Source organism: Meles meles, chromosome 6 (genome assembly GCF_922984935.1).
Source record: "Meles meles chromosome 6, mMelMel3.1 paternal haplotype, whole genome shotgun sequence".
NCBI lineage: Eukaryota > Metazoa > Chordata > Mammalia > Carnivora > Mustelidae > Meles > Meles meles.
The window spans coordinates 83,667,673-83,680,746 of NC_060071.1; the positions used below are offsets into that span (position 1 = coordinate 83,667,673).

Below are 13,074 nucleotides of genomic sequence, written 5' to 3' on the forward strand. Positions count from 1 at the left end.
TCTATGAATTAGGAGATAGTTTAGAAGTCATATTGTCTAGCTTCCCATTTTGTTATAGAAATGAACTTCAAAGAGGTGAAACTGATTCCTGTCTAAATCCTGAAATTCTATCTGTGGTCCAGAAACCTGTGGGATACATAGAATTCTTATTGAATAGGACTTTATTAATTTTTGGACCCCACAGCTTTTGTAACATTAGGGAATTTGAATGTATCTTGTAGATAACTGGGAACAGAGTCTGCGGATTTTAGAACACGTGAGTAAAGGATGAAAGCAATTTTGGTGAAGATAAGTCTGGCAGTGTGTAGGGAGTAGATGGGAGGGAGGAGAGCCTGAAGAAAAAGGTTCCACTTAGAAGAAGTCTACGATGCAGCTGATTTGAGGGTGAAAATGATAATGCTGATTTTAGACATGTGGAATATAAGTTACTGTGGGAACTTTAGATAAAGAGTCTATACATTCATGGAGTGAGTAAACTGGATGGCTAAGAGTTTAGGGTAGCCAATACGGATTTGGAAATAAATCATGAAGAGAAAAGATTGAAAAACAAAATAAGAAAAGCCTTTGCAAATACATACAGAGTTCGGGGAGAGGAGGAAATTAATAACTGTTGACCTGCAATGTATGCCAGCAATTTGCCTAAGAAATTTACACACTGATCTTAGTTATCCCAACTGCACTTTAAAATAGGCATTGTTGCCCCTCTACTCATGAGGAAACTGAGATTTAAGGTAGCTTGTCTAAGTTTACTTAACAAGACCTGGGATTGGGATTTGGATCTATGCCTGTTAAGCTTCGAAGTTCATGTCTCTTTCAGTAGTCGTCAAAATAAATGGAGGCAGAACCTCAGAGAAAACATGTCATAGGAAATATGGATAGTGACCATATCAACCTCTCAGCTGCTATAGTCCCAGCACACAGAAAGGAGTCAAGAGTAGTTGATGAATGACTGAAGAACAGCAAACCACTTATTGACGACTTTATTGATGTCTGGAGCCAGTTAGGCATGAACTGTATGTTTGTATTATTTTAGTCTCTCACAACACTCCTAAAGATGTATAAGGGACTGCAGACCTTCCATGGTCAACCAGATATCAAGTCAAAGTTAGTCTGTCTCTACCTTTGGGTTTCTAACCTCTAAGCTATGTTGAGAAAATCCATCCATTTTGAGTTAGAGGACACTGATGACTTTTGTGAGATGAGATTTAACAATAATAAAAGTGAAAATTTTATTCCATGGTATATAAACACAGAAGCCAAAGGGAAAAAAAAACAAGTAAGAAATTTGCCAGAGAAAGAATAGACAGAAATTAGATATTTGCTAAAAGGAGACGCAAGGTTCAAGCTGATTTGTTTACATTGTTTTCTTGAAAGTGGGAAGTTGAGCCTGCTTTAAGTCAAGGGGTAATTTGTTTTTGGATACTGAAAATATCTAACAAAAAAGAAGGTAGTTAAAGAGACATAGGTCTCTTGATAGGAGACATAGGTCAAATGCAGGGTTAAAGGATAGCTAGGAGTAAAGACAAGGGAGTGGGGTGGACAGAACCGTCTTTTAGACAATGTGTAAAGGTTGAGATGAAGAAACTGTTTCCTTTTGGCCGTGGAAAGCAGTCAGCCCTTCTCCATGGGCCTTGGTGGATCTTCAGATGAACCAGTACGTGGTTTCTTAAACCAAGTCCAAACAAACAGTCTGCAAGTATAATCACTTCACAAGGGTAGTCAGACTTAACACTGACTGGATAACGGATGCAGGGGAAACAGGTGGCTGCCGTATTTTCAACTGCTGTACTTATTTTATACATTCAATACAGTGGTTCACTACATATTTCTCAAAATAGTCTCCATCGGAGTGACTATTCTACTTTAGGGACAAATGGACTTATCCAAAACATCAGGGATCAAAATACTTTTCTCAGCACTGGCCTCTTGCTCAGGCCAAATGCAAGAACAGTGGCAGGTTTCTGCTGATGTCTCAGGATACGTAGAAACCAGCAATTTTTATGGCATCTTGGGTGGGCTGAAAATGTCATTGCCTAAAGAATATCGCCTCTGTGACAAAGTCAGAGGACACAGCCTCCCTAAAACATGCTTTTGTCATTTCTCTTATTTTTGTTAGAATCAGAAGATACTTCTGTATCAAAAATGCTGGGCTGTCTTTTGAATTGAACATAGACTACAGACCTGCCCATATCATTTGATACTATGAGATACCACAGATGTGAATTCTGGACAACTTTATTGATGATAATTTAGCATAGAAAGTGAGTGCTCATTCAATGAAATTGGATTCTTTGCAGCATCCCTGACATTTTGGGTGGAAAAAAAGGGGCATGATTTTCAGTGGCCCCCCTTTCTCTGAACATCACCCCCCCGCCGTGCTTCATAACAAGGCACAACAGATTGTGTCAATAGCGTTGCCACACAGTTGTCCTTTTGACATGGCTTTTCTGAATGTAGTCATAGTCATATTCATTCCAAAATGCTGGAATGGTTGGCAAGGGTGGTCCCCAAAAGGCTGAAATCATTCTCTCTCCATAGCATTTTTTACTGTTGTCTACTTCATTTTTGAACTTGTTCCTTTGGCTTCTGTAATATCGCTTCATTTAATTCCTCCTTTAAACATTTCTTTTCAATTTTCCTTTCATTCTGACTGAACCTTCCATATTGGTATTTCTCAGGTTTGTGTCCCAAGATTACTTCCATCTCATTCTATTCCCAAGGATCCAAGTCATTCTAATCAACATATGGTGGGCTTTTGACTCACAAATCTGTACCTTCACCTCCAGAATTCTTCCCTAAGCTCCAGGCACATATATAAATACCTTCGGGATATCCCAAACTTGGTGTTGTATAGAACTTTACATTTAACATGTTCAAATATGAACTCACTTTAAGGCTGTAACTCCTTTTTATTGTTAATTCCATCAATCATCCAAGCCAAAACCTAGGATTCATTCTGGATTTCTTTAAATTCCACTATTTAACTATTTAATAGTTAATAGTTAATTTATTTAACTATTTAAATAGTTAAATTCTGTTTACTACTGTTTTATATCCGGTCCTCATCATCCCAGAAGGGTTATTACAATAGTTTAACTGGTCTTTGGCTCACTCATTGTCCTGGCTTCTATCCAGGCTTTGTCTTGCTGGCCGGGTGAACTCTATGATGTCACTTACTCTTCTGCTTGTAAAGTTTCAGTTGGTGTTCTGAGACATAAATTTCAAACCCCTTAGAATAAGGGATAAATGACAATAGAACCGAATAAGGAATAGGTAATAATACAAAATAGTGACTAACCACTGGAAAGATTCAACCCTCCTGCTGCTATCTGTACATATTGTGTAGTCTTAACATGTTACCTAATACATTCAAGTATCTCATAGCAATTAAAAATTCTTCTAAATTACAAAGTAACAATAATACATGATAATGCTTTGTCATCTTCCTACAAAGAAAAATAGCCCACATTACCCACTCCTTACCCCAAAGTCTGTAAAGTCCAATATTAGTTCTCTCTTTCTCAGGGTATAGATCTTTACCTCAGGTGGCTTTCTCCTTAGAATTATTCTCCAATCTTTGTGTACTTTTGTAGTTCACTTTAGGACCTTCTTGTTTAGATAATTACAGAAAGAAATTAGAGCCATTATTGTAATAAATCATGGTTTTATATCGACTAAACCAGGAAGGTACATTGAGATTGCCATTTGTAATATTCTCATTGATGCCTCCAAGTCTCCTGTTTGGCTTTGGTTGTTTTTCACTTGGAGAGCTCTTTTTTCTACTGGAAACTAGATGACACGCAAGACAGAAATCTTCATTATACTTTGAAACATACTTTAAGGCTTCAGAGTAGTTAAAGCTAAATTCTAAACCATGAGAGTTTCTCTGCTTTTTGAGTAGATACCTCAGTTCCCAAATGGCCTGAAAGCAGATGAAAATGATTCAGTCAGGTGGACACATGCGTTGACAAGAATATTTATTTGTTATTATTGAAAAATACACAAAGGCAAAAGATTGCTTAGCTGCTGATTTTCCATAGTACACAGGGTATTGTAAGAAAGGGGGAAGTATTTGTAACATACGGCAGTTTACATTTCTAAGGCATTTAGGCTTATGAGTAGTAGGCGCACCTAGGTCCATTTATTTGAGTTTAAACATACTGAGGCACACCAGGCAGGCAAAGGATTTGAAACTATACAGTAAACTCTTCCGTGCACTTTTGTCGAGGATTGTAGATCCATCTCCCATTCCCCATTCTTCTTTTTTTTTCCCCCACATGAGTTTTGGAGTTGTTCATAGAACTGGTAATAATCTACTCTTCAAGAGTTTCCTTATAATGACAATGCTAATGGGACACACAGAACAGAACTAGTTCATGGACAGGTTCCATAGACTCTTACCAATCTGAGGCTCCAGTAAGAAAAACACCGATTTGCAAAGGCACAGTGGAGACAGGTTTAATGCATTAAATACAACATGAATCATTCACAATAACAAGTTTAGTGTTTCAGGGAACTTTTGTTAATACAACACAGTTGGTCACACAAAATACAAATGCTTCTGTTGATTTGTCTTGGCAACTCAGATACATCAACAGTGCTAACAGTTTAACAGCTTTGTTCTCATCTGACAGAAAATAATGGCAGTTCTGCGAGGCAAATGTTAAACCTGACCGTATGTATTTATTAATTCCACAGTGTTTTGACAGATTATAGGGGATGGAACTCAGAGGATGCTGACACGCTCACTGAGGGCTTTCATCTCTGTTTCTTCATTTTCGGGACTGTCACTGTGGCTAGCACTTGGATTGATCAGGTGAGCAGGGTACAGTAGCCCCTGCTCGCCTGCGTACTGCTCCCACCGCAGGTCGTCGCTTTCGTGGGTGATGTAGCGTTCCCCGATTTTGCACTCCAGCTCTCGTAAATCTAACCAGGTCTGATAATCCTGAGGAAGAAATTCCAAAATATTACCATAGAGATGATTACAACTCTAAAACACACGATTTCACGTCTTGTCAGTTCCCTACAACCTTTCCCTCTCCACTCTATCCGTGCCGTGTCTTTCCTCAGGCGCCCTGAGGGGACAACATCAGCACCAAAGCCTTCCTATTTACCTAAACTCCACAAATGCAGACTGTATATACGATATCATGCATAAAAGATTGGGCAATTAATGCTTGCAGTCAAACAATTAGGAATACTGGCATTCCTCTGAAATTTAATGCCTACGAATAATCCTTCAGTATTGCATAGTATCATTTCTCTAATGTTTAATGTGAAGATAATTATATAAGAGGAACCAAACACATGCATATACTTGATATTTGCTATGCATTTGTGCCACAAATATTAGCCCAGGACTTAAAAATATAGCCTCCAAATAAGCACAGTGCTTGACCAGATGGGCATCTGCTTGGACATTTATCAGGATTACACATACAGACACTCTTGAAATCTGGTCCTTGGAATTTTATAATGACCCTTAGATTTTTTTTGTTTTTGTTTTTCTGTTTTTTATTTTTGGTGCATGTATAAGCACACATATGTGAGTGTGTAATGTGGTATATTTCTCCCCTGTCAAATATTTGTGGGTAGAGAGAGAGAAAGATTTAAAAACACTAAATTGTTATTAAATCTTAAGAAGTTGCATGCATTTTGGCAAACAAATTGATGTAAGAATAACACTTTTAAGAATGTAACAAAAGATTTTTACATATAATACCAAGATCTTGTAAATATTTATAAGTCCATCTGATTGGGAAAATATCCAGTAATTAATGTTTACCTGTAGCCAAGGGTGACTCAAGGTCTTATCCACGCTATAGCGCTTTCTCATTTTTACTTGCAGCAAGTTATTGATAAGGTCAATGGCTGAAAAAAATTTCAATTATTGATAAAAACATGACAAGTCTGGAACACATGCACAATTCATTTACAGTTTATTTCACATCTGCTATTTCACACTGTTAAATGCAGCATAGTGATAACAGGCACTAGAACCCGAAGAAAATACCTCCTGAGAATTCTAAAACCTTGGCCTTCATTTTATTTTGGATGTTAAAAAACGAAATTGAAAATAGTTATGGAGGAGGAAGTCTGAATCTTTTGTGAATATGATGTGAATTTCTCTTGGTCTGGTCTTTAATACATTTTTCTAAAGCAGGAATTTGGTTTAAATATGTATCATTTAACTAGTTTTTATACTAACTGTAGGATACAACTGATATTCAAGAGAAAGCATTTACTAATTTTGTTACAAAACGTGTTTAAAGTTTAAATACACTTAATAGGCTTCATTGTCTTGAATCAAAATGACAGACATCTAGACACCAAATTTAAAAGGAATAAAATAAAACATAACATGGGCCAAGACTCAGCATAAACTCAGAGCTTAAAAACCAATGGCCCAATAGGAAAACCCTCTGGTTTCTTTCACTTTGCTTTTTAAAATACCCAATGAATTGGAATTATATTAGACTTCACTGTTTCCTAGAGGAGGAGAGGAAAGAAACTTCTCTAATAGGAATTATTCAATGAGGTTAGAACCAGTCTACCCAGCTTAGTGCTCTGACTCCGATGGGACTCCTACGGAGTGTAATTTCGGAAGGAAAAAGTGATTCTTCTTTTTTTTTTTTTTTAAGATTTTATTTATTTATTTGACAGAGATCACAAGTAGTCAGAGAGGCAGGCAGAGAGAGAGAGAGAGAGAGAGAGAGAGGAGGAAGCAGGCACCCTGCTGAGCAGAGAGCCCGATGCGGGGATCGATCCAGGACCCTGAGATCATGACCTGAGCTGAAGGCAGAGGTTTAACCCACTGAGCCACCCAGGCACCCCGAAAAAGTGATTCTTCTAGTTATCTAGTCTACAGAGCACCTGAGATATCCATAGCATCATGTAACAGAATTTTCCCTCACCTTTGTAAAAATTATATTTTCAGTCTAGATTATTAATAGTTAATTTATTAAATTCACTATTACACTTCTTACTCATTCTTGTAATAACTTTCCATATTTCCTTCATCTTAGCATCTTTTCAAAAAAGAGCTTAGTGAAATCTGCCAAACTAAGGGAAGCATTCACATTTCACCAGAGTTAATTTCAACCCCTAACCTACCCTGGTCATTAGGTTTCCTGAAAGATGGATCTTTCCCCTCCAAATCTTAATCAAGCTGATATTTAAAAAATGTGAATTAATTCCCCAACTTCCCCAACCATCAAGCGCCTTTGACTCTATAGTATGGTCTACGTCAGCCTGTATGGATCAGCCTGTATGGATCACAGGGGTCCAGAAGCAACTGGGACAGACTGCTTCAAACAGAATGAATCAGAATCCTTCTCATTATCAGGCAAAGAGAAATTATTTCTACAGTCTTTTGGCACTCCAGAGTTCTTCTCTCTGATACTAATACTCCAAATATTTGTCTGCATGCTTGAACGGCTGGAGAATCAAACACCTCGGAATTCTTTGTCTTGGGAAAGTAAATGCAACAGCACACATTACAATGCTGTCTAGGCCCATACACCCTTGCCTTAGTTAGGGTACCTAACTAAGATACTTAGTATGATTTCAAATTCCATGCATGTGTTCCCAGAGAGCTTTTGAAAGTATAGTTCTCTCAGTGAACTGTGAATTGGGCATGTGCTTTAAAACAGCCATTCACATGATTTACTCACTGGTGAGTAAAGTGCACCTTCCATTCTTGCTGCTGTGAAGTCACAGAGCAAAATGGAGGACAAGGGGAGACGGGAGAGCTTATGTGCTACTGTAAGTGCGCCACAGCATTACGCTTCCCCGGACCCTGCAGGCAATAAATACATGTTATTAATTCACTCATTCTGCTTTGAATTCTATAATTAGGAAGGTAGGAGTACAGTAACTCAACAAAGGGTCTGGTTTGTGCCCAAATGCACCCCAACGGTGAATCACACTGCCTAATGGGAAGGGAAGGACTGCCAGAGGAGAAACTGTAAGCGTCTGAAGGGAATGGAATATGTGGAGATGGAAAAATTTTTCTGATGAATGAAGCACACAATCACAAGTCTGACTACAGCTGCAGTACCCGGGTGATGTGAATAAACACAGCAAAATAATGGCAAGTACCACCAAGAGAAAATAGTTTAGGATATAAGGAGAGAATTAGAAGGGATACATGTGTGGATAAAAATAGGTGTGTGTGTTTGTGTGTTTATAAACATATTTTATGGGTCTTGGTAGAAAAAAAACGGGATAATTAACTTTGGGCACATGGTATTATTCAGAAAATAGGTCCATCGTTCGTGTTTGAGAGCTCCACTCTACTTGTCTCTGCTTCTGGAGCTCTTAAAACATCCTTTTCATTAATCAAGTCATACCATCCACCATTATCTGTAGCATCCAAAATGCCTTTCACTAAACCCATTTTTAAAAAGAAATTCTAAAGTTTTTTTTGTTTCACAATGTTCTCTTTATTGGCTATGTTCCTCACAGGTGTCAACCATTCATTCATCTGTTCATTCACCAAATCTTTCCTAAGGAATGACTGTTGGCAATGACTTAGGGGACAAAGGAGTTAATGATAAAGCTCTAACCCTAAAAAGCTCCCAATCTAGTTGCAAATGCAAAATGTGAGCGTGAGCACAGACACACTGGAGATGGTATGAAACTGTCTCCCATGGTCCAAACTATTTCCTATGTCAATGAGTTACGTGATACTAGTGACAAGAATTTGTTTCTCCTATATTGTGCCACAAACTGTCTTTTTATAACTAACCCACATGAACTTGGCTCTATTCTGTATGACAGTTTTTCAAGCCTTAGGGCCAGCAAATCCCCTTTGCTTCAGCTTCCACCTAGTGTTCCTTCAGCTGCCCTTCACACTCCTCAGTCTTCCCCGGAACCCTTATTTTGACTTTCACTAGCTTTTCTTCAATGTTCCTATTCACTGTTGACAGAAGCTTCCTCATAATTAACTGACTTATTTGTACACATAGATCTTATTCAGGTAGCATAGAATTGAGGGTTTTTAAAGTTCACATTCATATTCTTAGATAGTCCTGATAACAATCCTATGAAAGTAGTTATTATTTTCATTGCCACTTTATATAAAAGGAAAAGGTCATGTAACTTGGCCTAAGTCAGATAGCTCCTGAACTGAGGCTGAAATCCAAGGGTCTGGCTCCAAAGCCCTTGCTCTTAGAGACTATGGCATATAGTAATTAGATCATACAATCAACTCATTATTAAACTGATATGAATGTTAAAACTTAATTAAGACAATTATCATATGATCTCCCTGATACAAGGAATTTGAGAGGCAGGGTGGGGAGTTTGGGGGGTAAGGAAGGAATAAATGAAACAAGATGGGATCGGGAGGGAGACTCTTAATCTCACAAAACAAACTGAGGGTTGCTGGGGGGAGAGGGTATGGAGAGGATGGTGGGGTTATGGACTTTGGGGAGGGTATGTGTTATGGTGAGTGCTGTAAAGTGTGTAAACCTGGTGATTCACAGACCTGTACCCCTGGGGCAAATAATATATTATATGGTTAATAAAAATAATTAATTTAAAAAAACTTAAGTTTAACATTTTTTCTAATTATGAACATTAAATTCTTCTTAATTATGTTTCTACTATACTTTTATATTCTCATGTTCTTCTGTGAATTTAACTCAACATTTTGGCGTTCAAAGACTATTCTGAATGTGATATGAGCCCCTCCTACCATAAAGGCTAAACATCCTAATTACCTACCACTTCCAACTGAATGAGTCTATCTGCTATGTATTAATTAGACTTTAAGAAAACTTTTTTTTTTTTTTTTTTGGTAAGGAAAATGCTTTAATATGAGGCCAGATGACTCTATCCTAGATCACATGCCTACTGGTTATTCTCTGAGCAAAGCTGACGAAAAAAGGCAATTGCTTCCCAGTACTGCCATCCAGTCCCTATTTTATCATCTTTTCTAAAGATGGGAGATTTTTTCCAAATGTTTTATTATACTGAAGGCACATTAGTCCTCAGTAGTATTCATTCTACCATTCTTATTTAAAAAGAGAATTCAATTATTCCAGAAAAAATTTAAGTAAACTAATATTGACTAATACTGACTTTTGTCATCTCCTTCTAAGGGTCAGGATTTGTTTTTTAAATGTCTGCACACTATCTACTCAATCATTCAATCTAGGATTTTGTCAAGGATAAATGTTAAGCTTCTTGTTGAATGACTTTAGAATTCATTCTTTCCCCCTTTTAGAAATTCAGAAAACTCTGGCCTGTCTTAAGTATACTAGCATCTCTTTCATTTTGTCTGCGATTTATTAAAAATTACTCACAATGGTTCTTTTTGTGTGTGTGTGTTTTTTTTTTTAATTTGTTTATTTTCAGCATAACAGTGTTCATTGTTTTTGCACCACACCCAGTGCTCCATGCAGTAGGCGCCCTCCCTAATACCCACCACCTGGTTCCTCAACCTCCCACCCCCCCGCCCCTTCAAAACCCTCTGGTTGTTTTTCAGAGTCCATTGTCTCTCATGGTTCATCTCCTGTTCCAGTTTCCCTCCACTCCCTCCCCTCTCCATCTCCCCATGTCCTCCGTGTTCTTTGTTATGCTCCACAAATAAGTGAGACCATATGATACTTGACTGTCTCTGCTTGACTTATTTTGCTCAGCATAATCTCTTCCAGTCCCAGCCATGTTGCTACAAAAGTTGGGTATTCATCCTTTCTGATGGAGGCATAATACTCCATTGTGTATATGGACCACATCTTCCTTATCCATTCGTCCGTTGAAGGGCATCTTGGTTCTTTCCACTACATCTGTATCTTTGGGGTAAATACCCAGCAGTGCAATTGCAGGGTCATAGGGAAGCTCTATTCTTAATTTCTTGAGGAATCTCCACACTGTTCTCCGAAGTGGCTGCACTAATTTGCATTCCCACCAACAGTGTAAGAGGGTTCCCCTTTCTCCACATCCTCTCCAACACACGTTGTTTCCTGTCTTGCTAATTTTGGCCATTCTAACTGGTGTCAGGTGGTATCTCAATGTAGTTTTAATTTGAATCTCCCTGATGGCTAGTGATGATGAACCACTGTGAGCTTCTTTAACATGCAGTTATTAACATCTTATTTATAGCTGCCACTGAGTGTCCTTCTTCTTGTGATACAACCATTCCTATGCGCCCCGCCCCAGGTGCTAACTCCAGGCAGAACCTGCTAGGTGTAATTTAAGAGTGCAGAGGATTCAAGCTAAGGGAAGAGGAAGCCAGTAACAAACAAGCAAAAAGACTAGTAAAATGGGCATAGTCCGAGCAGTACCAAAAGAGAGCCAGCAATCAGAAGAAAAGTCCAGATGGGGGTCTCAACTCCAGTTCCCAAACTTAAATCTAGATGCAGCAATCTGATTTAGAGGGAATGCAGGGGATGAGGGGGAGGGAGAGAAAATGGGAGAGAAAGACACAAAACTGGGCAGTTCTATGAATTTCTCTCAAAACTAAGCAATGGAGACCAGGAGCACAGGCTGGGTCCGGCTGTGGGCAACAGGAGTAAAGAGGACTGACGTAGAATGGAAAGTCAGAAAGGAAGGTGCATGCTGGCACTGCAGCAGAGCAGGATGCCAGTGCCCAAGAGATTAGACAGGAGGCAGAAACTCCAGGTTCCCCAGAGCCCATGAGGATCTGCAGCTGGGGAAGAGGTCTCTGTAGTCCCATGAGAAAGGGATATTGGAGAAGGAGATAATATCTCAGAAAATCTTGATATCTTGCACTTCCTTCCCTAGATATAGCAAAAGGATACATCCAAGTACCTGCCTTTCAAGAGTTGACGTTTATTGCAACACAGTGCTGGTCTCCACAGTTTTGGGCAATCAGCAGACGCCATTTTGAACAGCTGACACTGGCTAGGGTCAAAGCTATGCAGGAGCTCCTCTATTCCCTGGCATTATATATTTTTTTGTTCCACATTCTCCCCACTTTACTCTCTCAGTTTGAAGACTCCCCATGCCTCCCTGAGGAAAACAGGAGAAAAATGGGCAGTGGCTGATTTCCCCTTCTCTTTGCAGTAAATATGATAACTTTTTCAGAGACTGGTAGGATTGCTTTCTGATTTTCCTACCCATTTATTCTGGGAGTTAGTCTTTCTCTTTCTCTTCCTTAAACTCAGTCCCTTCCTTGTCATTAATAAACGGTCTTAAATCCAAGCTCTCTAAACACCTTGGACAGCCCCATCAAGGTGATGAGGGAGAGAAGCAGAAAAATATTCACCTTTAGCCCAGAAGGCTGCCGATAGCCTGCAGAGTTTCAGTAAAGATCAAATACATGCTGATTGCTACATTCTTTTTTTTTAATCTACTATTTATTTATTATTATTATTTATTTCTTCGACAGAGAGAGACACAGTGAGAGAGAGAACACAAGCCGGGAGAGTGGGAGAGAGAGAGAAGCAGGCTTCCCACCAAGCAGGGAGCCCGTACGGGGTGCCATCCCAGCCTGAGCCGAAGGCAGACACTTAACGACTGAGCCACCCAGGTGCCCCTGGTTGCTCCAGTCTTAAAGGGTCTCATGACTGCCTGTCTATCTCACCGATAGTTAATACTGAACTGAGTGATAAGCACCAAGGAGATCTTATGAAAGCAGTTTTATGAGTAGAAATTCGAAGAAGACATTCATGATATAATACTCCCCGCACCTTCCCCCTTGAGCACTGGGCATATAACCATCAGCTTCAATCAGCAGAAGTGCAGCTCTTGTCTGCTCATGGGTCCTGTCCTGGGCTACTCAAATAAACTTACGAAATTGCACCGTAAAAAAATTCAAGAATTCTTTCTTAACCTTCGTGCCTATGATCCCACAACAGAGGCAATGTGGGAAGTCTTTCCTTTTTCTTTGTTACTGGAAAATTTTAGGCGATTGTATGGTTCAAGTTTCATTTTTAAAAGAATACTTTATCCTTCATGAGCAAAAGGTCTTTGTGCCTTCTAAAACATCTCTAGCCATGGATTCACACTAGTGTTTCCTATAAGTCAGAAAACAAGAGAAAAGAAAATCTGTTTTTTGAAGCCTGATGTTTCTTTTTTGCTATAATAAATTCTTGGCTAACATGG

The 13,074-nt window shown here is 38.9% G+C and overlaps 1 protein-coding gene across 2 annotated transcripts in view; it reads right to left on the minus strand.

Annotated features, from left to right (window-relative positions):
• Nucleotides 1-3,960: 3,960 nt before the first annotated feature.
• The window catches only part of PRKD1 (protein kinase D1), a 331,651-nt gene continuing 322,537 nt past the window's right edge, over nt 3,961-13,074 (minus strand). For both annotated transcript variants that reach the window (XM_046009920.1, XM_046009921.1), the window contains 2 exons: nt 5,786-5,871; nt 3,961-4,945 (listed from right to left, as the gene is read on the minus strand). In XM_046009920.1, the coding sequence (XP_045865876.1) occupies nt 4,727-4,945; nt 5,786-5,871 (305 nt within the window). In that variant the 3' untranslated portion in view covers nt 3,961-4,726. The remainder of the gene's footprint in view (nt 4,946-5,785; nt 5,872-13,074) is intronic.